General features: G+C 37.8%; 1 protein-coding gene and 1 long non-coding RNA gene across 3 annotated transcripts in view; one reads left to right on the plus strand and one right to left on the minus strand.

The window, feature by feature from the left end:
- Nucleotides 1–27,659, plus strand: part of LOC138753352 (sphingosine-1-phosphate phosphatase 1-like) — a 37,948-nt gene that overhangs the window by 6,424 nt on the left and 3,865 nt on the right. Inside the window, exon 3 of the mRNA XM_069916242.1 lies at nucleotides 21,671–21,760. Coding sequence (XP_069772343.1) covers nucleotides 21,740–21,760 — 21 coding nt within the window. The 5' untranslated portion in view covers nucleotides 21,671–21,739. The remainder of the gene's footprint in view (nucleotides 1–21,670; nucleotides 21,761–27,659) is intronic.
- On the minus strand, nucleotides 143–20,509 carry LOC138753353 (uncharacterized). Of its 2 annotated transcripts, XR_011351118.1 has the most exons (4): nucleotides 20,378–20,509; nucleotides 18,661–18,701; nucleotides 9,217–9,297; nucleotides 4,070–4,152 (listed from the first exon to the last, which is right to left on the minus strand). It is a non-coding gene; the product is annotated as an uncharacterized lncRNA (long non-coding RNA). The 2 variants fall into 2 exon arrangements; XR_011351117.1 differs by lacking the exons at nucleotides 4,070–4,152; nucleotides 9,217–9,297 and adding an exon at nucleotides 143–453.

Here is a 27,659-nt window from a genome sequence, read left to right on the forward strand (position 1 = left end):
TCAATTCATATTTAAAGTAATACCAAAGACTTGGTATATGTTTCTGTTCTGTTGTGCTTGGTATAAATGTCCCTTCCTCTAGTTATTGGAAATAACAGTAATCAAGAGAAAGTAGCCTTCTCTCTTTGAAACATTTCCTATTTGTTGTCATGCTTTTTCAAGTTTTTGGGCAATTGAAATACTGTCTTTAGACCAACTTTGTTTTTCAAGTTTACCATCTTGTGCAGTGAGAGTTTGTTGTGTGCGCCATCTGCAAGGTATTCTATACCTAGTGCAGAAATGCATTTGGAGAGAGAGAGAGAGATCAGTTGATATAGATGATTGTTTTCTCTCTTGTGGAGCAATTACCTCTTCCAGGTGTACATTTCCACTAATAGTTGTCCTTGAGCAGCACGTCCAACCTTGTTGTTAGTTGGTAGATTCCACTCAATTACTGGAACAGCAACTGATGCTCTATGTACAAATGAGGAAATGTATTTGTAGCGTTGTTCTTCTGATTGGAGTCAGCTGACTTAGGACAGGTAGACAATTAATGCAATGGAGAACCGAAGAATCTGGATATCATATTCAATGTAGAATTGTTTGTATGTTGCTACTTGAATGCGTTCTTAGCCCCCTGCTCTACTCACTTTACACCTATGACTGTGTAACTCGGTATGTCAATAACACCATCTACAAATTTGCCAACGATACCACGGTAGTGGGTTGTATAAAGGAAGGGGACGTGTCAGCATACAGGATGAAGATTGAAAACTTGGCTGAATTGTGCGCCGACATTGACATTGAATTCAATATTACCAAAACTAAAGAGCTAATTGTTGACTTCAGGAAAGGAAACCCAGAGATATACAAACCAGTATTACTGGTGGATCAGAGGTGCAGAGGGTGAGCAAATTAAGTTTTTGGGAGTCACTATCTTGGAGGATCTCTCCTGGATCCAGCACACCAAACGCATCATGAAGAAAGCACGGCAGCATCTCTACTTCCACAGGATTTTGCGGAGGTTTGATGTGACACCAGAAACTCTGGCAAATTTCTACAGACATGTGGTATAAAGTGTGCTGGCCAGCTGTATCACAGTCTGGAATGGAATACTAATACCCCTGAGCATAAAGCCCTCCAAAAGGTTGTGGACACAGCCCTGAACATCACAGGCAAAACCCTCCATTCTTTTGAGAACTTCTACAGGGAACACTGCTTTCAGAGAGCAGCAGCGATCATCAAAGATCCACACCACCCAGCACATGCTCTGTTCTCACTGCTGCCATCAGGAAAGAGACACCAGAAGAATCACACCACCAGGTTCAGGAACATCTGTTACCCCTCCACCATCAGACTCCTCAATGACAAACTCAATCAGAGACTCATTTAAGGACTCTTGTGTACTTTATTGATTTCTTTTTTTGTTCTTTGTGTTGCAGTTTGTTTACATTCATTATATGTTTAGGTTCTTTTATTTGTTTACATATTTATACTGTGTACAGTTTATTTTTACACTGCCAATTAGTGGTAATTTAGTGTAAAGGGAATTTCAGGGTTGTATATGATGCCATGTATGTACTCTTGACAGTCAATCTGAAATCTGATCTGAATGTAAAGGGTGGTTTGAAATAAGACAATGGAAGTCTAAACACTTAGACATTCCAGCTGGTCTAGGTTCCCCTTGCAGATACCATATTTAAATTAAAAGTCTGAAGTTTACTTTTTTGAGGGCTAACTTTGAAGAAATAAATATACTTGTTTACTTCAGTGGTTCTCAACCTTTTTCTTTCCACTCACATACCACTTTAATTATTCCCTATGCCATCAGTGCTCTGTGATTAGTAAGGGATTGCTTAAGGTGGTATGTGAGTGGGAAGGGAAGGTTGAGAATCACTGCTCAAGACCCAATTGTTACTGAAATATTTTACTTGAGAAAAATTGTCATTGGCCCATTTCCTTTGGAATTATGAAACTGTGCACATAACGAGTCAATTAGGTACGATTAAAGCAGTGGTTTTCAAACCTTTTCCGTCCTCCCTCATACCACCTTAAGAAATCCCTTACTAATCACAGAGCACCTATGGTATATGGAATACTTAAAGTGATATGTGAGTGGAAAGAAAAAAATTGAGAACCACTGATTTAGTTTGATATTTGCTATAGAACACCCAAAATGCAGTGGATTGGATAATTAAAATGGTACTTGCAATTGATTGTATACAGTTTCCATGTTCTTTTTAATAAGAATCAGTCATGAGCCCTTCACGAATGTGGGTTTCTTTTCAGTCAACAAAAAGTATAGGAAACGAAGACTCGAAAGCCTGCTTTATTTATCTTTTAGACTCAGATGGCGGTGCTGCCGCTGGTGCGGACCCATGGGGTGTGAGGGAGCAGAGATGCAGCACTCCCACGGGGTCCAGCTACCTCGTCGACTGCTGTTGGCTCCACATGGGCTATGAATGGCCCAATGAGGGAGCCGACAGTTGTTTTACTTGAAATCGCATGACCACAGGTCTGCGCCAAAGATGGTGGTGCCTATTAATCAGAAGCAGCCACAAGGGGCTGCAGACTCCGGGGAAGCGGAGGACTGGACCAGGTCACCAGGGTATGGGAAGAACACACACCGTCTGAGAGGGAGAAGTGGAGGAGATGACCCGTGGGGATGATGATCATGGTGGCGGTCTAGTGAGGTGGCTCTGTGATTGAGGGACCAGTGCCAGACTGCTGGAGACTGGCTGGAGGGATACCAGGTATTGGAACTGAGATGCGAGCAGATGCCAAGGGCGCTGGAGGATCCTTGACCGTGTCGGAGATTCAAATCTGCAGCTTTTGTTACCAATGATTTGGACTGGACTCTGTGGTTGTGGGGCTGCGGAAGCATTGGAGGCAAATGTATGGATGCTTGGTGACTCTGACCGTAAGAGGCACTTAGACAATTCCTGCTGGTGTCAAATCTGTCTGCCTTGCAGCCAGCAAAAAGAAATTTCATCTAATATGACACTATTTTATTACTATGATAATAAATTGAATCTTGTATTACAAAATGCTAGATTCCGGGAATAGCTTTCTACCATGCTCCCTGGACCCAGTTTTATTGGCCTTTATTTGCTCAGTTTTATCTGTCAGTAAGTGTCAAATAGTACAATGAATCACACACAGGGTGTAAAACAGTTTTTACAAAAAAGTGATTAATTTGGAACTTGAACTGTTAACTGATCCATCATCTACAAATGAATTCTTATCTGTCTTTGCTTTCTAAACAATAATTAGGCTTTTTTGAATGAGTGTTAGAAGAAGAATAGTTTGCTGTTGCTATATATTCTGTTGTACAAAACACTACCATCCAGTTTTCTGAAAGAAAAGTAAAGGAGCCACTGGAATTTTAAAATAAAAATAAATACTGAAATACTAAAAATATTTTGTGCTTCATGAAGTGCTTATGCTAAATTTGAAAAATAGAAACTAGTCAGAAGAATTAGTTCCAGCTTCTTGACATTGCCAAACATGCAAACGTAATGCAACTGCAACCGAATTGTGCAGTAAATTCAGTCTTTTAAAAAAAAAGCCATCGATTACATTTCTTTTTAAAAAAAAAATGTCCAAAAATGTAGGAGATCCTTTTGTACTCATTCCCTGCATGATTCTGCAGGTATCTTCAAAGTAGTCTGATTTTTGTCAAAAATCTCAATGTGATGATAGGTAAGATAGCTCACCTCACCTGGAAACTCGATCAAGGCAACTGTGATGAAGGCACACCAACATCTCTACTTTTGAAATCTGAGGAGATTTAACATGTCATGAAATCCTTCATTAAACTTCAATGGCTGTAAGGTGGGGAATATTGTGCTTAGTGTATCGCAGCCTGGTTTGGTAATTCAAATGCCCAGGAACATAAAAGGCTGGAGAAGGTAGCAAACATAGCCAAGTCAATCACAAGCTCTGGCCTCCCATCTAAGGAAGACCTTTATGTGAGGTGTTGTCTCATGAAGCCGGCTAACATAATAAAGTATCCCCACCTCCCTGGTTACAACCTCTTCTCACTACTATTTTCTGAAAGAACCTATAGAAGACTGAAATCTCTATATTTTATTTATTTTCTTTCCATCTGTTAATTTACTATTTGAGTTTTTTTAAGTACCTTTTTGACTGCAGCAAGTAGAATTTTAATACCTATAAAGATAAAGGTTCCATTATTGTCATGTAATACTGCATTTAGAATGTAAAATACATGAAATTGTGCATATGACAATAAACTCGCTATCATGGGTTATTTGTGTAGGGTAGGCGTGTTGATATGACTGCATCCAGCTTGTGACAATCTTATTAAGAGCTGGATTGAAGAATGTCGTCACTCAAAAATTTATTTTCTCATTTTTACAGGTTCTCCTTTATTACTACAAGACTAACCAAGGTTGCAATTTAATAACTTGTACTGATTGACAGTCTTTTGGAACAAAAGCTTATCGTCATCCTGTCTGCACAGCCTGAGAGTCACTACAATGGTGCTTTATTTCTCTGGCAATCTTCTGTAATGTGGAGGAATTTTACCTATCTTACAAATTGTAAAGTTGATGTACTAAGGGAGCAATCATTATACTGACAAATTTGGTCCTTGTCTGGAACCAGTAAAATCCAAACACAGATGGGTACCGTTACAAACATTATGTGGTTCAATTTGGGATTTTTTTTTAAAAAAAACTTTATTTATTCATTCAAAATACAGATAATAAGTAACATATATAACAATAAACAAAGCATGAATGTTATATTTTATATATATTAAAAAAAGAAAGAAAAAAAAAGGAAAGAAACCCCCCTCCCCCCTTCAGCCAACTCTCCTAAGGAGAGCCATAAAAAAAAAGAAAAAAATAAAGAAAAGTAAAGCATACATATTAAAATCTAGTCAATATAAATAAAATGTAAATATTCTGAATATAACAACCATCTATTTAAAAAAACTATAGTTATCCACAAAACATGTAATTTTTTCCATTATTAAACAATATTTCATCTCATTATGCCAAAAGTCTCAAATTTAATCATTTCAGGTAAAGTCATATCTCTACCGAACACATGTTTTACCAAAGATCAAACTTGATAAAAATACGCTTACGCTTAATCGAACTGTTTAAACCCCGAACATTAAAAGTAGCAAACTTCAACTTTGACATATCCACTAATATTACTAAAAACTAATAATATCAATATATAAAGACTCAGATCAACATAAATAGGCCCTCCAATAGGAGAAAAAGAAACCACAAATTGAAGTCTAAATAAAATTAAAATTTAAAAAAAGATAAAAAAGAACATAGAGCAAATTTCTCCCTCCCCAGCCAAACAAAGAATAACAACAAGATAACATAATTACATAAAAATAAAATAAAAATAAAAATGTTCTTCTATTCATCCAAAAAATTCCAGACTCGGCAACCCCATTTCAAGGAAACGGACTCTTTCCATTCCCATTTCTGCCATTTCTTCCATTTCCAGAGCAACCAGATTTTTCTTTAGGAGACAATGGTGGGCTACGTCTTTGTCCTCTTACATCTGGCAATGAGTCAGGAAAACTCATTGCTTCACACTCATTCTCAAAAAACCGAGATTGAAAGTCCACAAAACACCTTCAACACTGCCGGATAGCGAAAAGTAGACTTGTAACCTTTACACCACAAAACTTCTTTAACTGGATTAAATTGATGCCGACGCTGAATAACCTCTTGACTCAAATCAGGATAGAAAAAAACTACTATTCTGAATCATTAACGGAGCTTGTCGTTGTCTCGCGTTTTGCACTGCTAAACGAAGTATCGTTTCTCTGTCCAAATAATTCAAACATCGAATTATCACAGGTCTCGGTGGTTGACCAGGCAGAGGTCTTCTTCTTAAAGTTCTATGAGTTCTTTCCAATACCAGACCTCCCGAGAAAAATTCCTGCCTCAGTATTTGTGGAATCCATTCAGTAAAAAAACGAAGAGGATCTTGTTCTTCCATACCTTCTGGCAAACCAACAAACTTCACATTATTCCTTCTACTTTGATTCTCCAAATAATCTACTTTTCTCTCTAACTCCCTCTCACGTTCTTGCAATTCTTTATCGGATTCTTCCATCTCCAACACTTTTTCTGTATTAGAAGCCACTTGTTGTTGAGATTTCAAAAAAGCAGCCTGAATTTTAAAAAAATCTTCACAAGATGCTTCCACACGTATTTTAACTGTATCCAGTTCCAAACTGAGCCTTTGAGACATTTCATTCAGCTGAGGCTGAATGATAAGGCTTAGTTGTTTACATTGTAATTCAGAAAAGCTCAGCCCTGCTTTCTCTTGCGTAGTGGCAGAATCAGGTAAATGCAGCTCCTGCTGCATCTCAACAACAGGCAGTTTAACAGTTTTACTGCGGGTCTGGACTCCCAGCGACGGCACCCTGACTTCCTCAGGGAGCCGACGCTGTTCTCCCCCCACAACCCGTTGTTGCTTCAAAAACTCACAAAAAACACCAAAATATTCAGATTGGAGTATATCCTGGGGTATTTCAAGCAATGGAGTCGTCTTCTTGCGTGCCCCCTCCGTTAAAGTCGGCAGGCTGCCAGAATCAGGATCCACATCGGGGGCACACGCATCTTCCTCCTGAGAACAGGTAATTCCAGCGATGTCCTTCTCCTGGTGAGTAGTAGTCATTTTTTCAGGTCCCACAGGCAATCTCTCTGGTTTAGGCTTGAAAGAAAGCAAACCTGAAGTTGTAGCAGACTGTTTAGGCTCTAAATCTTCAACACTCCGAAAATGTAGTTTCTTCTGTACTTGAAGTTTAATCTTTTTACCATTAATAGCCATAACAATTCCTTGATACTTTAAACTAAGTTTTAAAAAATTTAAACCTGAAAACAAAGAGTTAAAAAGTTTCTTAAAAGTCTGGCCAGAGAGGTCGAGATTACACGTCTAGACTCTAAACCATCTTGCCACGCCCCCCCAATTTGGGATCTTTATGTAAAACTGGAAACAGTTTAATTTTGGAAGATATTTATTGCTATCTATTGGAGAGAATGTATTAGCAAAGTTTTCAAGTTTTTTTAATTCAGAAAGTTGGACTGTATTAGAACATAGAACATTACAGCATAGTAAAGCCCTTCAGCTCTCAATGTTGTGCCAACCTATATATTCCTACCAAACAGAATTTGCTAGACCCTTCCTACTTTGTAACCCTTTATTTTTCTTTCATCCACCACCACCGCCAGCAAATGATTCCAGGCACCCACAACTTGGTGTGTAATTTTTTTTTAATCGCCCTGATGTCTCTCCTCAACTTTCCCTCCCTTCACTTTGTAGAGATGTCCCCTGGTATTTGCTATTCCTGCCTTGGGAAAAAGGATCTTGCTATCCACCTTATCTATGCCTCTCAGAATCTTGTAGACCTATATCAAGTCTCCTCTCAACTTTCTATGCTCCAAAGAGAAAAATCCCAGCTCTGCTAACCTTGCCTCAAGGTTTTCTAATCCAGGCAACATCCTGGTGAATCTTCCTCTGCACCCTCTCCATGGCTTCCACGTATATAATGGTGTAAGGAGAGCTGAGCACAATTCTCGAAGGGTGGTCTCACTGGAGATTTATAGAGTTGCAACATGACCTCTTGACTCTTGAAGGCCCAACATAGGCCTTCAATCAACTTGGGCAAAAATCTAGGTATGTGAGGCACGACTTACTTTTCACAAATCCATGCTGACTTATCGTTGAATAGACTCTATTCCAAATGTTCATAGATCTTATCCCAATTACCTTTTTTTAAACAAGGGAAGGGAACTTATTTGCCAATCTCCAATCCTCTGGCACCTCCCCTGTGTCCAAAGAAGACTCCAAGATAATAGCTGTCTCTTCCCTCATTTCCCATTATAGATTAATCCTAGTACAGTGATAACTTCCTTCCTATTTCTGACTTCCACCCACACAGACTCAGTAGATCTCCTTCTGCAGCATCCTCCCTTTCTATAGCCATGACACTATCCATAACTAGTAACTTCTCTACCCCCCACCCACCCCCTATCTTACCACCCATTCTATTCCTTTTAAAACAACTAAACCCTGGTACCTGCATTAGCCATTCCTGCCCTTCCATCAGCCAAGTCTCTGTAATGGCCACATCATAGTTCCACGTACTGATCTATGTTCTAAATTCATCTCCTTTAATCCAAATACTCCTAGCATTGAAATAAATATATTTCAAATCCTCTAACTGACTATATTTATATTTCTTCTCCTACCTGTCCTTCCTCACAGATCCAGAACACATGGCATCATGCTTTTGACCTTTTGCCCTATTCTCTCCACTCACATTCCGGTTCCTATCCCCCTGCCAAACTAGTTTAAACCCTCCCCAATAGCTCTAGCAAACCTGCCCACCAGGATATTGGTTCCCCCTCCAGTTCAGCTGCAGCCCATCCTTTTTGGATCCACAAGATCCCAATGATCCTCACAACTGAACCGATGTCTTCTGCACAAACTCTTCAGCCATGCATTCATCTGCCACAATCTCCTATTCCTACCTTCTCTGGTGTGTGGCCCAGTCAGCAATCCCAAGATTACCACCCTTGAGGTCCTGCTTTTCAACTTATTTCCTAACTCCCTACATTTCCTCCTCAGGATCTCATCCCTACTCCTATCTATATCATTGGTCCACACATGGACCAAACATCGGGCTACTCACCCTCCCTCCAGAATGCTGTGAACTTGATCAGAGATGTCCTTGATCCTGGCACCTGGGAGGCAACATATCATCTGGAGCCTCGATCTCATTCAGAGAAACTCCTATCTGTTTGCCTAACCAACGATTCCCCAATCACCATATCTCTCCACTTCTCCCTTCCCTTCTGAGCTGAAGGGCCAGACTCTGTGCCAGAGACTTAACCACTATGACTTGGCCCTCATCGATCATTCCCCCCCAACAGTATCCAAAGCAGTATATTTATTGTTGAGGGGAATGGTCACAGGGATGCTTGGCACTGACTGCCTCTTCCCCTTCCCTCTCCTAACAGTCACCCCAGCTATCTGCTGCCTGTCTTTTAATCCAGAGTTCATCCAGCTCCATTTCCCTAACTCGATCTCCAAGAAGCTGCAGCTTAATGCACCTCTTGCAGGCACTGTTCCCGCCCTTCTGTGTGCATGCACCCTTATTTTTGCAACCAGTGCCCAAAGGAAATTCATGTACGCACAAAACGTTAGTCACCTAAAATAATGTATACTTACTTTCAAATTCCCAATTGTGCCACTTGAGGTTGAACTGGTCTCTTGTTCGTATTAGATTCCTGATCATGGCTTGATTTTCGTCTTTAGCAAAGTAAAAGGAATACTGAATGATTTTAACCTGTGCCTTCTCCAGTGCCCGTCTCTTCGCGATGAGAATCTGGATCTCTAGTTTCAGGAGATATAGTCCCCCATCTCTACATCTCATGTAGAGAATACCATCAGTAGTGTCAAGAGATAGATGGAGTATATCTTTTACCATTGTCCTGATGAGTCGATCCAGTCCCTCAAAATATTCTGTGACGCGTCACACAAAACCAGGTCGTTGTTTTCAATATTTCAATTTTTTGACTTGGTTTTAGTTTGTATTTCTTCAGGCTGTCAAACCAAATGCAAGCTTCTTATAATTGCCTCTGGAGAAACCATACCAGGGACCTCCCAAGTACTTCTCGATATAACCTGGCTGTACAAACAAGGTCTTTTTTCTGTTGAAATACAATTTTTCCTTCTCTTTTTAATCAAATCAGCAAGGATGATGCCAGTATTTTGAGAGGAGTGAAAATTACAGATTTTTTTGAATGATTAATCTATTAATTGGGCCTGAATGTTGTTATTCCAACAACTGCTGCAGTCTGGTTATGTGATGTCTCTGCATTGCATGTGGCTGTCGGCAATGAAATGCACAGTCAAACTATTTTTTCCAGTTTGAGAATTTCATCAAATTTCTGCTTTGTTGGTCCCAAATGACTTGCTGCCTTCCGATCACAATTCCCACATTATTAGGATTGCCATAAATTGCAACTACACTGGCACTGTGGTACAATGCAGACTGATGCAACTAATTGAAATTTCTTTGTAATTTCTGTGTATATTGTGGCAGGTTTTCTCTGAAATTCAAGCATATGTGTTGAACTTTTAGATGAGATTCCATGAATATTCCAGATCTTTGGTTGGGGAAATTCCTTTTTTTTAATAAAATGGTACAACTTAAAATTTGCACAACCTCCTTTTGAGTGAACAGTTGGAATTGAATCGACTCATTAGTGATACATGAAATTATACATGACATTAATTGTCCAGTCACTAGTTAAAGTTGATGATATTTATCCATGTGGAGTTTGACTATCTGCCAACTTTGTGTGTAATGTTTGTATTTGTCTTGGAATATTTTGTGAATAAGTTTCCTGTTATTCTTTAAACTACATGTGTTTTTAAACAACATCTTAAAATTATCATAATGCCTGTCAGTTGAATTGTCCAGACAAGATGCAGTGAAGGTTTGCTTGTCCTAAACTCTTTTGAGCATTAGTGTGCCTCAGTGATGGCACTATACATCTGAATGTTGCAGCTATATGTTTTTTTGAAAACATTCTATTGTCCTCATTGCAAGTGGAAGAGAAATGAAAGAGGTGAGCAAATTTCTGGTAAGGCAGAACCATAGAACATTACAGAATGGAAACAACTCGGCCCTTCTAGTCTGTGCCATACCTTTTTTTTGCCTAGTCCAACTGATCTGCACTCAGTTCATAGCCCATCCATGTACCTGTCCAAATTATTCTTAATTGAGCCCGCATTCACCACTTCAGCTGGCAGCTCATTCCACACTCACCATTTTCTGTGTGAAGAAGTTCCTCCTCATGTTCCCTCTAAACTTTTCCTCTTTCACTCATCTACTCTCAGTGGAAAAAGCCTATTTACATTTACTCTGTCTGTCTCCCTCATAATTTTAAATAGCTCTATCAAATCTCCCCTCATCCAGTTTCCTCCCACTGTTCAAAATTTACTGGGGGTGTAGGTTAATGGGGTGTAAACTGGGCAGCACAGACTCATGGGCCAAAATGGCCTGTTACTGTGGTGTATGTATATTTTTTTTTAAAGCCATGCTCCAGGGAATAAAGTCTTAACCTGTTTAACCTTTCCCAGTAACTCAGTTCCTGAAGTATGGGCAACATCCTAGTAAATGTTCTCGGCATTCTTTCTATCTTATTGATATGTTTCCTCTAGTTAGGTGACCGAAAGTGCTCACAGTACTCCAAATTTGGCCTCATAAGTGTCTTGTACAACTTTACCATAACATCAAAACTCCTAAAGCCTTTCTCACTGCCAACAACGCCTTCAATCTTTGTATCATCTGCAAACTTGCTGATCCAATTTACCATATTATCATCCAGATCATTAATATAGGTGACAAACAACAATGGTCCCAGCTAGGGTAGCCATTCCAAAGGAAGACATGATCATAGGTTAAGATGGAATTGTCACCCTAGTCCAAACACTGATCCCTGAGGCACACCAATAGTCACAGACCTCCAGTCTGAGAAGAAATCATCCACCACTACTCTCTGGCTTCTATCCAGCATTGTGGAGACCAGTTCACTACTTCACCATGAATACCTAATGTCTGAACCTTCCTGTCTAACCTTCCACGTGAGACTTTGTCAAAAACCTTACTAAAATCAACGTAGACAACATCCACAGCCTTTTCATTGTCAACTTTACTGGCAATGTCAAAAAATTCTATAAGATTGATTAAACACAACCTACCAGGCACAAAACCATGTTGTCTATTCCTAATCAGTTTCTGGCTATCCAAATACTTGTATATCCAATCTCTTGGAACACCTTCCATTAATTTTCCTACTACTAATGTCAGGCTCACCAGGCTATCATTTCCAGAGTTACTTTTGGAGCCTTTTTTTTAAACAATGGAACAACGTGATATACCCTCCAATCCTCTGCCACTACACCCATGGCTAAGAACATTATAAATATTTCTGTCAGACACCCTTCAATTTCTATACTAGCCTCCCACAAGGTCTGAGGGAATACCTTGTCAGGCCCTGGGGATTTATCCACTCTTATTTGCTTTTAGTCAGCAAGCACTTACTCTTTAATCTGTATAGGTTCCATGATCTTAGTGCTTGTTTTCTTCACTTCCCATGACTCTGTGTTCGTTTCCTGAGTGAATACCGATGAGAAAGACCATTTAGGATCTCCCCCATCTCTTTTGGCTCCATACAAAGCCAACCACTCTGATCTTCAAAGGGACTAATTTTGTTCATTACTATCCTTTTGCTCTTAATGTTCCTGTAGAAGCCCTTAGGATTTTCCTTCACATTGTCAGCCAAAGCAACGTCATGTCTTTTAGCCTTCCTGATTTCTTTCTTGAAGTTTTTCTTGAATTTTGTTATATTCCTCAAATACTTCATTTGCTCCTTTGCCTATACCTGCTATACACCTCTCACTTCTTCCGAACCAGATCCCCAATATCACTTGAAAAGCATAGTTCCTTATTGCTGCTAACCTTGCCTTTAATCCTGAAAGGAACATGCAAACTCTGTACTCTTAAAATTTCACCTTTCTAAAACAACATCCCAATCCACGCATTTTAGATCCTTTCTCATTTCCTCAAAATTGGCCTTTAATTCCAATTTAGAATTTCAACCCAAGCCCCAGACCTATCCTTCTCCATAATTAACTTGAAACTTATGGCATTATGATCACTGGATCCAAAATTTTCCCCTACACATACTTCTGACATCTGTCCTGTCTCATTCCCTAATGGAGATCCAGTATTGCACTCCCTCTAGTTGGTACTTCTATGTATTGATTCAGAAAACTTTACTAAACACATTAATAAACTCAAAGCCATCCAGCCCTTGGGGAGTCACGTGATGGAGTAGTGGCCGGTAGGGTAAAACCAGCCATCTCCAGAAAAAAAGGAAAAAAAAGTCAAGAAAAGACAAAGCTTAACAAATATAAAGTATAAGAAATAGAAGATAAAGTTGCAGAGAAGAGAAAGAAGATGGCACCCAAGAAGGAAAAAGTAAAAACAACGATGGAAAAAAAGAAAAGTCACCAGAAAAGAAAGAAGAAGGCCTTACCTGCACAAAGGAACAGGGGAGCCATGGTGGCGAAGAGCGCCCGATCTCCGAGGTTGGTGCCAGCCCCACGAAGTCGCGACCCCCCTGACCAGTGGACTGCAAAAATGGCTCTCTGAGCCAAACAAAAGTGCGCAATACACAATCAAAGGTAAAAGGAAACACAGACAGGAGGGGGGCTCAGCCGAGGAGCGGGCAACCACGACACGACCAGCTGAAAGACGCTCAACAGCAGGGGTCTCAGCTGGAAGATGAGGAAGGAGGCAGGAGATGGAGCGAGGAACCAGGCGAGGAAGAAAGTTGACGCGGTGAACGGCAAGAGGAGTAGCAGCAGGAGACCCAACAGATGAGTAGCCCAGGAGTGGAGGATCAACAACAAGAGACCCAGCAACAAGAGATCCAACAAAGTGATACAAGCAACTCATCGGGAAAATCAGAAGAGACACAGATACAAAGAAGAGAAGAAGAAGACACAAACATAGGTACAGACACAGAAGAAGACCAAGATCTTGACAGAGAAATAGAAGGTAAAACAGATGGACAGAATATAGATAAAGCCTTTTTTGAAGAACAAATGAGAGCATTAAAAGAATGGTTGTCATTAGAATTTAGTGCAATTAAAAGAAAAATGAAAAGTACAAGATAAAATGCAAAGTTTAGAACGGGTCATGACAGAAATTGGGAAAAGAGTAGAAAATGTGGAAGAACGAGAAACGGCTGTAAAAATGGAAGTAAATGACCAGAGGAAAATTGGAAGAAAGTGACAAAAAAATTAGAAGCACAAGAGTTGTTATCTCAGAAAATTGATATGTTGGAAAATTATAGTAGGTGAAACAACATAAAAATAGTGGGCCTGATGGAGGGTGAAGAAGGCACAGACATGAAGGAATTTATAAAAGAATTGATCCCAAAGGTCCTGGGAACGACAGAAATGCAGGAAGAAATGGAAATAGAAAGGACACACAGAGCACTAGCTCCGAAACTGCAGACACATCAAAAATCAAGATCCATCTTAGTAAAACTTTTGAGTTATACGACAAGAGAAAATATACTGGAGCGGGCAAGGAATAAAGTTAGAGAAGATAATAAACCATTAGAATACAAGGGTCAAAAAATATTTTTTGAACTCTTAAAGAAGAGGAAAGGGCCGTGCTTAAAATATTTATACCCAGGGAGCAAAACAGACTGTTCTCGGATCTGGAGGAAGCACAAGAATTCGCAGAGTGTTTCTAGGATAGAAGGAGAGATGAAGGGATGTAATAAGAATGAAGAAAGGTGATAAAATATATATAAAGATGTAAAAACAATGTATATGTAAAGAACTAAAGAGGGAAAAGAGAGGGGAAGGAAGTAAGGGGGGAAAAAGGGAGAACTTCGTTAAATGTTTTTAAAAAAGTGTTTTCTGGGGGGGTTGGGGGGATGAGAATAACCGTCACTGCAAAATCAGTTGAGGCTTGCGAACAAGATTGCAATCCAAATGGAAAGGGGAGTTGTGGTTGCCCACCAAGGGATAAGGAGCAACTTAAAGAGGGGGGCATTTGGGGTTAAGGTAATATTTGGTGTGGGAATTGTTGGAGTATTTTATGTTTTAAATGTGTTGTCATACATTGAGTTTAAAAAGGGAAATCTGAGAGATGAAAATGGGAAAAGGGGGGATGGAAGTGGTGAGGAAGCGGAAAAGAGGTGTAAACAAGATATAAGATGGCCACATTGAACTATATGACTATAAACATTAATGGAATACATAACCAAATTGAAAGGAAGAGCCTATTAAATTTACTGAAAAAATAGATATAGCATTTGTGCAGGAAACGCAACTAACTGAAATGGAACATAACAAATTAAAGAGAGACTGGATAGGATGCGTAGCGGCAGCATCATCTAATTCAAACGCTAGAGGTGTAGCCATATTAGTTAACAAAAATGTAGCACCCAATGAGGAGGATCAAAAGTATATGCAGGATATTTTTTTGAAGATTGCAGATACACTAGGAATATTGATAGGAGGGGATTTTAACCTTAATTTGGATCCAATGTTGGATAAAACTGGACAAAAGACAAAAAGAATAAAGTAGCCAAATTTATGATTAAATCAATGCAGGAAATGAAACTTATGGCTATATTGAGGAGGCAATGCCCAAGAGAGAAGGAATATTCATATTATTCGAGTAGGCATAAAACATACTCAAGGATTGATATGTTTTTGTTGTCAGCCCATATTCAAGGGAGAGTTAGGAAAATGGAGTATAAAGCTAGACTACTATCTGATCATTCACCCCTGTTATTAGCAATAGAACTGGAAGACATCCCACCAAGAACATATAGATGGAGGTTAAACTCCATGCTACTTAAAAGGCAGGAATTCAGAGAGTTTATTGAATGCCAAATTAAAACATATTTTGAAATAAACACGGAAACAGTGAAAGACAAATGTATATTATGGGATGCAATGAAAGCCTTCATTAGAGGGCAGATAATAAATTATGTAACTAAGATGAAAGAGGACTACAATCGAGAAATAGAGCAGTTGGAAAGGGAGATAGTAAGTACAGAAAAGGAACTAGTAAAAAGGGATGATATAACAAAAAAGAGAGAATTGGCAGACAAAAAAATAAAATATGAAACATTACAAACATACAAGGTGGAGAAGAAATAATGAAAACGAAGCAAAAGTATTACAAACTGGGAGAAAAAAACACATAAAATAGTAGCCTGGCAACTTAAAACAGAACAAGGTAAAAGAACTGTATTGGCATCAAGGAAACAGGACAAACAAATTACATATAACCCAATAGAGATTAATGAAAACTTTAAGAAATTTTATGAACAATTATACCAAACTGAGAACATGGGGAAAGATGATAAAATAGAAGAGTTTTTAGCTAAAATTGAACTGCTGAAATTGCAAGAACAAAACAAACTGATAAAACCATTTGAAATAGAGGAAGTACAGGATATATTAAAAAACCTGCCGAACAGAACAATAAAACACCAGGAGAGGATGGATTCCCAATAGAATTCTATAAAACATTTAAAGAGTTATTAATTCCTCTTCTCCTGGAAGTAATGAACCAGATAGAAGAAACACAAAACTTGCCAGATTCCTGAAAGACAGCAATAATTACAAGAACACCAAAGACGGGGAAGGATCCATTAACACCAGCATCATATAGACCATTATCTCTACTTTACTCAGATTATAAGATAATAGCGAAATTATTAGCAAACAGATTGGCCAATTGTGTACCAAAAGTTAGTAAAACGAGATCAAACTGGATTTATTAAAAGGCAAGCAGCGGATAATGTCTGTAAACTTATTAATCTAATTCATGTAATTCAAGTAAATAAGAAACCAACAGTGGCTGTTGCTTTAGACGCAGAAAAAGTCTTTGACAGAGTAGAGTGGAACTATTTATTTAAAGTATTACAGAGGTTCAATCTACCAGAAAAATATATTAATTGGATTAAAGCATTGTATAATGGACCGTTGGCGAAGGTAACTATAAATGGATATGTATCAAGCCAATTTAAATTTAGTAGGTCAACTTGACAGGGATGTCCATTATCCCCCTTCATTGTTTGCCTTATCAATAGAACGATGGGCAGAACTGACAACAACAGAAAATAAAATAAAAAGGATAAAAATAAAGGAGAAGGAGTATAAAAGGATGACATCATAGTATACCTAACAGAACCAGAAATATCAATGAAAGAACTACATAAGAAATTGAAGGAATACGGAGAAATATCAGGGTATAAGATCAATGCAAATAAAAGTGAAGTGATGCCAATGAGTATACAGAATTTAAAAAAGAATCACCATTTAAATGGCAAGCACAAACAATCCAATACCTAGGTATCAGATTAGATAATAACTTAAACCACTTGTACAGACTAAACTATCAGCCACTAATAAGGAAATTACAGGAAGACTTAGAACATTGGAAAGAATTACCGCTAACGTTGATAGGGAGGGTAAATTGCATTAAAATGGATGTGTTCCCAAGGATACAATACTTATTTCAATCATTACCAATTCCCTTAACAGAGAAATTCTTCAATGAACTAAAGAGAATAATAAGGAAATTCTTGTGGAAAGGGGGTAAACTGAGGGTAGCGTTAGATAAATTAACAGAGAGGTATAACCAAGGTGGTTTGCTGTTACTAAACTTTAAAAATTATTATAGAGCTGCACAATTAAGGTATTTATCAAACTTTTACCAGACAAGGGAAAAACCAGACTGGACTAAGATAGAACTAGACAAAATAGGGGAGAAGGTATCGGAACATATACTTTATAAGTGGGATGAAAAGCTGGTGCAATATAAAAGCTCACCAGTATTGTATCATTTACTTAATATATGGAAGAAGATCCACTTAGAATGGAAAAAAAATGAATTACCAAATACCAAAATTGTTATTGACACAAAACCCATTAATCCATTTTACAATAGTTAGAGTATGGGAGAGAAAAGGAATCAAAAGAATAGAAATTGTTTTTTTGAAATAATTTATTAGCATTTGAACAGTTGAAGTACAACTATGGAATAACTCATGGTACAATGTTTGCATATCACCAACTGAAAGCTTATTTAAAGGATAAATTAGGAAACAGATTGAGATTACCAGATGGAAGCGGCTTTGAATGTGTGATTACAGACACAATGATAATTAAAAGATTTATAACGAACATGTACCACCGCCAGTGGGCTGATATCACCTCAAACCGTGCATCTTGGCGCCTCACAGTTCGGCGGGCAGCAACCTCCTTTGAAGAAGACCGCAGAGCCCACCTCACTGACAAAAGACAAAGGAGGAAAAACCCAACACCCAACCCCAACCAACCAATTTTCCCTTGCAACCACTGCAACCGTGTCTGCCTGTCCCGCATTGGACTTGTCACCCACAAACGAGCCTGCAGCTGATATGAACATTACCCCTCCATAAATCTTCGTCCGCGAAGCCAAGCCAAAGAAGAAAAGAAGAAGAAGGTTTATAAACTTAAACAAAAATGCGAAAAGGGTTTAAACATAAAGATAAAAAATGAAGCATGGGAAATGTTAGGTTCTGGAACTATGAAGAATGCAATAAACACAAGGTTACGCATGATACAGTATAATTGGTTACACAGAGTATATATCACTCCTTAAAAATTAAAGGAATGGGATCCAACATTATCAGATAGATGTTTTCGCTGTAAGAAGGAAATGGGAACAACAGTACATACAATTTGGGCATGTACGAAAGTACATGTACATTTTGGGAAGATTTAAATCAGATATTAAATAAAATCACAAAAAATAACATACCAAAAAATCCAGACATCTTTCTTTTAAGTAACATAAGAAGTAATTAATTAAGCCTCAAATTGGATAAAGTGCAAAAAAGATTCATTATGATAGCCTTAGGTGTAGCAAAAAAGTATATAATGTTAACTTGGAAAATGGAAGAGAGCCTGAGAATACAGCAATGGTACATGAAAATGAATAAATATATTCCATTGGAAAAAATAACATATAATTTTAAAAATAAAGTCACATTATTTGAACAAATTTGGGAACCATACCTGGAACATAACGGAGAGAGCTTGCCTCAGACCTCCACCCCCTAAAATGATAAGAAGACAAAACGATTTGATACAGTGTGTAAAAACAGATGACAAATTTTTCTTGTTTATTTTTCATTGTGTGAAGACATTGTTTAATGGTTTTATTGTATTGTATATGTTGAATATTTATTGGTTTTGGAGGGGGGTGGGAAGGGGGGAGGGAGGGTAGGGGGAAAAAAAGGGAGAAAAAGCTTTGTGTATATTTAATGAGAAACATTTGTATATATTTTGGTTGATATGGTTCACAGTGTGAAAAATTAAAAAATTATATTTACAAAAAAAGCTATCCAGCCCTTTTACAGTATGGGAATTCCAGTCAATATGTGGAAAGTTCAAATCTGCTACTAGTGTTGCAGGCCAAGTGACTGCACAAGTAAATGGGCCGAATCGCTGCAACACGTGGCCGGTTCGAGATGGTGAACGCCTCCCTTCACTACTGAGAAGGAGCCCATGCCTAGCGCCTCGTGGACTAAGGAGTACTCCACTTTCGTGTAGCTTTATGCGCAACATAATTTTGTTTAACACAAGCAGCCCTGTCTGCTCGAAGGAAAAAAAGCAAACATAACCTATCAAGTCTCCTCAGTTAAAATGCCCCATTAAAGGTAATGTTCTGGGAAAGCTCTGCGCCTCTTCAGTGCCATTGCATTATTTCTGTAATGAGGTGACCAGCACTCTATGCTAGTTATGGTTTAACTCATATTTTGAATAGCTGAGCAATTTCTACCTTGGCCTGGGAATGATGAGGCTGGTAGCGTGTCCTAAAGTAAGAATATTAAAGCTACTCGACTGGGTGCTATTCGTGGACACCAGGCATGTTTAGAAATGGGTTCTGCATTACTTGAAATTAACAAGAGATTTTGATCAAATGGTAAAAAAAAAGTAGTAATATATAGATTTAATAAAGGTACAAATGAAGGCTTCGGCAAAAGATGATCAGGCAAATGTGCAAAGTTGGACTTTGTGGAGAAAAATAAGATCATTCGATTCAAGTACGTAGGTGGTAAAAGAACACTCGTACTCTGATCGGCACTGCCTCGTAGAGGGTTCTGGGTTCTCCACTCCACATACTCTTGGATACTAAACCCTGTGCTTTCTTTAAAAAAAAAGGCACCTATTTGGACTGTGTTCTGCTGTACCAATGTAAATACCCTGGCATCCTTGTTGCTGTATGTTGCCATGCTGGAAATTTCATGTAAATCTCTGCAAATGACTTCCATCCTGGTGTTGGTAAGACTAGAGCAAGTGGTAGAGTAGGCAAAACATAGGAACTGCAGATACTAGAATCTTGACCACACAGAGGAGATAGAAGGACTCAGCAGGTCAGGCAGCATCCATGGAGAGAAATAGACTGTCAACATTTGGGCTTGGGAGCAAGGATACTCTCAAAAATGGAACCCTTTTTCAAGATTAAGGTTGGATGGGGAGAATCAAGCATTAAAAAGGGGAAAGGGTCAGGTAAGGCCCAAGAGGTGATAGGTTACTGGACAAAACAAGGTGGGAGAGGTGGAGAGACAGGTTGGGGAAAATACCATTGAGGGAATGAGTAGAACAAGTAAAGTTGCTAACAGTAGAACTTAATAGTGTGTCTGGGTCACCTGGAATTGGAAAATTGAATATTCATGCTATTGGGTTTTAGGCTACCCAGGTGGAAAATGCATTTCCTGCAATATCTGACCTTCCTTCCTGTTGTATGTAGTGGAATCTGCATTATTCTCCTCTTTCTTTGGCTGCACAAATTTCTTATGTTCAGTGATTTATCTGTGTTGGCAAGCTTAACAGCTAGCAATCCATTCTAATGATTAGTACAGAGTGAGTGACCTCAATATTGGTCTATCCTCGCTATGCTAGCCAGTCTCACATCACAATGCCCTCACTATGGCAGCCAGTGCCACATCAGACCGCTGAGCATTTGTCCAGTTTGCCTGACACCAGCCCTCAAGGCAGCATTTCCAGAGTTTCTGTTGCTTTAAAAGTGCAAGCAGAACTTGTGGATATGCCCCAAGTTACTTGCACGTAGCATGTGACAATGGAAGGGTGTATATTTGTTTCAGCTCCCAGCATCCCTGTCAGTAATGCATCTTGACCTCTTACAGGACTACAGTGGTCAACCATAATGACTACTTTGAATGCAGATTCCACATTCATTCAAGTATCAGTTTGATTTTTAAAAAGGCTTTGTGTAATAGGAGCAATTTGTAGAAATTCAGGGTAATCATGTTGAATTTGTACAATATTGGGTCTAGTTTGGAGGACTGTGACCTCTTCTGAAAATTGTAGAAATGGACAGCACAAAGCAGGCCATTTGGTCCACTACACGCACGTTGAACCATTTCCTCATCTGATCCTTTGCCCTCGATGGGACCATATCTTCTCTGCCTCGCCTGTCTGTCTAAATGCCTCTTAAATGTAATAATTGTATCCGATTCCACTAACACCTCTAGCAATGTGTTTTGGATAGAAACCAAAAAAATAAAGTACCCTTCAGACTTCAAAACTCTTCTTCCTTGTCTTAAGTCTGTGGCCACTTGATTTTAACACTCCTAGAAAGGAAAATGATTCTGTCTACCTTATCAATGCCTGTCATAATCATCAATTCTTCTACCAGATCACCTCTCAGCCTCCTTTGTTCCAGGGAAAAGAACCGCAACCTCTCCTTAACCAAAATCCTCTAATACAGACAACACCCAAGTAAATCTGCACTCTCTCCAACACAACCACATTCTATAGTGTGGTACACAATTATCAAAGTGCAACCTAATCTTTTGTAAAATTGCATGCATTAGAATCACAAAACCATTGCAAAAGTTAATGAGAATATTGGGAAGAAGTTATTGTGAAATTGGAACAGATAATTAAGTGCAATATGTTTTGGTTTAGAATTAAATTAACATTTAAAAAAAATTGTACTATAGTGTAAACAGAAAACCTTTTAATTTCTTATTGAATTATTATTACCTTCCTTTTTCAGTATCCATATGCAATTGGAATCCTCCTGGCTTCAAGTTGGTGCATCCTTGTATGTCTCAGTCGACTTTACATGGGAATGCATTCTATTTTGGTGAGTGAATCTTGAGATTTTGAGATGTACGGGTTATTTATTGCCTTGAGAGGCTTGAAGGAAAATGCATTAGTTAATAAGCACAAGTGTACATTGTTTAAGTAAAAACTCAAAAGCTGAAGAAACTCAGCAAGTCAAACAGTGTACTTTATAGAGCAAAGATAAAGATGTATAACCAAGGCATGTAAAGAGAGTGCAGATGATATAATCTGGAGCAAAAAATATGAAGAGCTGGAGGAAATCAGTGGGCTGTGCAGCATCTGTGAGGTGTTCAAGAACTGCATCAGATATTCCAGCACTTTCATTTTTGAGAATGTATTTGTAGCTCTCCTGACATTGGAGTCCACAGAATATATTTGTTTTTGCATATCAATGATTGGCTCATTCATGTAAAAGCTTGAATTTGCAGCAAAAGATCTGGTTTCTCTTCTTGAGTAATAATGCAATACCTGGAAGTATGTAAGTAGGTAGTGAGTTGCAGCAAGTACAAATAACAGATTTTTGCATCTGATATGTAATGTGTATGTTGGAGAAATGGAGCAACTGCTTTGTTGGTTGGAGGAAGTTGCATTATTTATTTAGAATTGAAAGTCTGTGTACAAAAGAAGTGGTGGTTTAATTAGTGACCACCTGATCCAGAGTAAAATGAGTAGAGCTGAATGTTTGCTGTTGTTTACCAATGTTGAATGTACCCAAGGGTATTGCTGTCATTTAGCGTGTAAATGACAAAAGGATTTCATCACCAATTAAGATGAGGCAGGAATAAAAGTTGTCAATATTGTGACTGGCTTTGTAATGCAGAATGTATGGGTAGGAGCTCATCTCAGTGTTGAATGTTTCCAAATGGTGATTATCATGGAAAAGGAGTTAGTACTAAAGACTTGAAGATTCTTTTGCTCCAGATTATGTCATCTGCACTCTCTTTACTTGCCTTGGTTATACATCTTTATCTTTGCTCTATAAAGTGGTTTTGTCCTTTGATGTTGAAATGCCAAAATGATAGCTCATCCAAGAATGTAAATCAAATATGTGACAAGTCACGTGAAACCTTGTGGAGCTCAGGGTAGGTCTTTGGGATTGAATGCAGAAACAGAAAGAGAAGCTATTGGTGCAAGTGCACACCTTCTCACTTCGTAATTTGAACAATTTTAAATAAAATAAAATTTTCTGTTGTCCAACCATTTAAAACTTACTAGCATTTTAATGAGGGAAAAGCTAAACTTAAACCATCATAATTCTTCTCATTTTATCTCTGCAGTTTTGATTGGCAATTTCTTGGCAGGGATGTCAAGGTGATATCTTTGGCACTGAGGATTATGCTTTCTCTCCTGGGACCAACCCCTCCCTCCCCCACACATTGTTGCCTATCTTTCTATTTGTATTGCAACCACAAATTAATAAACAAACTTTGAATAGTTGAAGAGGACTCAAATCTACAAAAGGAGCAATATTTTTTAATCTAATTTTATCTGGTTGAGTAATAGTATCTATTTCAACTAAAATTCTTTCATTGCTTTGTATGAAATTGGGCCTTTGTTTCCATAAAATACAATTCAAAATGCTGTATGTCAGAAAGCAGCAAGTCCTTATCAGACAAAATTTACTTCTTCGTGAATGATTTTGATCAATTATTGTTAAAGGTTGATGAAATTCAGTGAAATTTGTCAGGAATAATCCCCAACTTTGGTGAATAGCTTTTAGAAGTGACTTTGCTGTCAAATTTTGGTAACCAATCGATAAACCATTGCCAATATGCAGGTAAGTTGTTTCTCTAATTAACTTTATGGAGCAAAAACCACAAAAAGACTACTGTAGACCAGAGCCGGCTGTGGACATAGCTTTTAGTTACAGTGCCAGTGTGAAATATTCTCTTGTCCTTTAGATTCTGCTCATATATACTGTATATTTCAGCATATAAGTCAACCGGCAGATGTCGTGTCCTCATTTTCATGGTTTTATCATGTCGACCCTCTAAAATTGTGATGACTGAGCTGTTGGGTGTTGGCTGAGCATGGTTCTTATCATGGAGGCTCCAGCAAAAGGATGAAAGTATGAAGCGAACTTTGAGTTAAATGGCGAAGAGATCCAGCAGTTGTGCTGCTACAAAAAAATTTGATATATGTGAGAAGCTTATAAGAGATTGAAGAAAGAGAGACTTTAAGAAAAACACCAGAAAGGCAATTTTTGATGAGAAAAGGGATCACTCATTGGCTAGAGTTGGAAAATCAGGTCGCAGCAAGGGTACATGAACAGAGGCAAGTTTGCCACATAGTCACGCAAAATAAAATAAGAGCATTTGCATTTAAGTGGGCAAAGTCGCACCCAGTAAAGATTTTGAAGCTACAGTAGGCTGGTGCAACTGTTTGATGAACAGGAAAAATCCAGTATTATGACAAAAGACAAAAATTGCTCAGAAACTACCAAAAGATCTTCATCATAAAGTTGTAAGTTTTCACCAGTTTATTATACGTAACCAGCAGAAATACCCATTTGCATTGGAAAATATTGGAATCATGGACAAAATGAATTTTGACCTGATAGGCAGTAGAACAGTATAATGTAAAGGTGTGAAAACTGTGCAAACCAGAAGTACAGGCTGTGAAAGGACCAGGTTTACAGTAGTGATATTGTGCATGGTTAACAGAATGAAGTTAAGAATGGTAATCTTCAAGAGTAGATTTAAACCTAAAATAAAATTCTCAGCAGGTATTTTTGTACATTTTCATGAAAAAGGATGGATGAAAATTGTGTAAAACTATGGATAGATAATGTGTGGAACAAGCGGCTAGGCTGGGGGTGGGGTTTGACGTCTCTATTGCAATCTCTAGATGTCTGCTTGAACAATCCATTCAAAGACCATGTGCTTGAAGAATGGAATATATGGATGACAAGTGCAAAAAAAATCATTCGCAAAAGACAGGGCAATGCATGTTGCACCACTTGATGTGCTGTTTCACTTTGTGCTCAAAGCATGGGATAAAACGAAAGTAGAGTCTAATAAAATCATTTAAAAAGTGTGGTATCTCTTATGCAATGGATGGTACGGTAGATGATTTATTGTAGGACACTGAAGACAAAGCTGACGCTACCTCATACTTGAACTCGTATGATAACTGTTTTAACAGTGAGACAATGGACACGCTTGCTACAATCTTTACATCAGACGATTATAGCGAGAGTGACTGAGGATTTTAATGTGTGGCTTTTTTCAATAAAAATTTTGTTCCAACGTACTGGTAACGAAAATTTGTTATTTTTTTTCGGTTTTTCAATGATTGTCTTGTGCACTGAAACAGCATTGAGCATTTTATTAGTTGCATTTAAGATTTCAAAAGTATAGCTGGTGTATAAGTCGACTCCACCCCCCCCACCCCCCATTTTTGAGAGTTTCAAGTCTTGACTTAACGCTAAGATATAAGGTAGTTGTGACATAATTCAGTGCCAATTTTACAATTTCTGATGGGTCTTGTGATCGCTGGGATAGATACAGAGTTGAGTGAGCAAAGGGAAGATGGAGTTTAATCCAGTTAAGTGTAAAGTGATGTACTTTGGAAGGTCAAACTTGAGGATGGAGTACATGGTGAATGGCAGGATCCTTAACTCTGTCGAGGAACAAAGGGACCTTGGAATTCATTCATAGATCCCTCAAGATTGCCACAAAAGTCAATAGGTGGTTAAGAAGGCATGTGGCATGCTGGTTTTCATTAGTAAAGGGATTGAATTCAAGAGCCGTGAGGTATATCTTACTCTGCTGTTTATTGTTAAGATGGAATATGTTGCCTATTACTTTAATAGGCAGAGTAAATTGTGTTAAGATGAATGTTTTTCCTCGAATACAACATCTTTTTTAATCAATTCCTATTCAAATTCCCCAAAAGTTTTTTAAAATAATTAAATGCTTGTGTTAGGAAATTTTCATGGAAAGGAAAGATGACAAGAGGTTCTTTGTGTAAATTAACTTGGAATTACGATTTAGGAGGTTTGCAGCTCCCTAATTTTGTGTATGATTATAAAGCTGCCCAGCTGCGTTTTGTTAGTGTAATGTATGATTTTAAATAAAATTCCATCTTGGCTATATATAGCACCTAGTAAAGTAGGGGAACCAAACCCACAAGATTTTATTAATAAATGGAATTTAAAGTTGTTAACAATTAATAGAAAAATTCCAATATTGAAGCATTTAATTGTGCTTTGGAATAAGGTTGATAGAGAAATTGGGGGATGAGGTTTATTGTCTGGAAAAACACCATTATTTCAGAATTGATTGATTCCATTTTCCATGGGAAATAATTTTTTAAAGATTTGGCAGTGTCATGGAATTAAGAAGATGTTTTTGAAGCAGGAACATTTATTTCTTTTAATAGAATGAAAAAAAGTTCAAGATACCTGAAAATACTAGATTTTGTTATTATCAAGTTATGGTCAAGAGTCGTTATTACCAATAGAGATGGATTATGAATAATTGTTATGTATTGGGAATATAAAGAAATTTATTTCAATGATGTATAGATTAATATAAAAGAAAGCCCAAAAAATTAGGCTTCATAATTCGAGACAAAGATGAGAAGTAGATTTGAATAAATAAATAGATGAATAAGATTAGATAGGGATATGTAGAGAAAATATGAAAAGTACAATAAATGTGAGATATAGAATGGTGCAATATAATTTTATTCATCAGTTATATTTAACACCATATTAATTTTAAAAATTGAATCAGACTTTTTTGGATTTATATTTTAAGTGTGGACAGCAAATTGGTACATTTTTGCATTCTACTTGTCAGTGTCCTAAAGTTAAAGCTTTTTGGTTAGAAATGGGTAAATTATTGGAACAAATAATTAAGATTAAATTCCCTCAGGATTCAATGATATTTTTATTGAGTGATATTAAGGGTGTTAAACCTAAGCTGAAATTGAATTAGTATCAAAAGAAGGTTGTTCAAATTGCTTTAGCAATAGCAAGAAAATTTATTGCCGTAACTTAGAAGTCTGACATGGATCTAGGTATAGAAAGGTGGCCTGCTGAAGTTCGGAGTTGTATACCTCTTGAGAAAATTACTTATAATTTAATAGACAAATATGTATTTTTGAAGATATGGAACCCTTATTTACAAAATATGGGTGTTAATATTTAATTGAGACTCTGACATTCCCTTTCTCCTTAAGGTCTCAATATATAAGAAACTTACCCCCTTTTGGGGTTCTCTTGTCCCTTTCTTACTCTCTTTGCTCTTTCTTTTCTTTCTTTGTAGGGGGAATGAAGGTAAGAGGAAGATGGCATATAGGGAGGTTTCTCATTTTTTTATATGCCACATGTGCTTGTATTATTTTGAATTATTTTTCATTATGTGTTTTATTTGTGTGGTTCTAAATTTATAAATAAAATTTATATTATAAAAAAAGCCATGAGGTAAGGTTGCAGATCTATAAAACTCTAGTTACACCAGTCTTGGAGTATTGCATTCAGTTCTGGTTGACTCATTACGGGAAGAACGCAGAAGCTTTAGAGAGAATGCAGAAGAGATTTACCAGGATGTTCACATGTCCTACGAAGCAAGGATGACTGAGCTAGTACTTTTCCCTTCAAAACAACAAAAGATGAGAGGAGACTTAACCCTTTGGACTTGGCCATTTTTAACCTTTCATCATATTTACTCCAGTCTGGATGTATGGGTAAACCTTTATAGTATTGAAATGGAGTACATGGTTGCGTATAAAACTAGTCCCAGAAATCCAGGAGTATATGTGCGTTGGTTGTCCTGGAAAACAAGGACACAGAGTCAAAAGAGTTAATAACGGTATACAGCATTGAGGTGCAAAAATAGGGTGGACAACCAGCAACTTTCTCCCAGGGAGGTGATAGGAAGTACAAGAGGACATCTGTTTCAATTGAGTGA

The sequence above is a fragment of the Narcine bancroftii genome, chromosome 2 (genome assembly GCF_036971445.1).
Source record: "Narcine bancroftii isolate sNarBan1 chromosome 2, sNarBan1.hap1, whole genome shotgun sequence".
In the NCBI taxonomy this organism is placed as follows: domain Eukaryota; kingdom Metazoa; phylum Chordata; class Chondrichthyes; order Torpediniformes; family Narcinidae; genus Narcine; species Narcine bancroftii.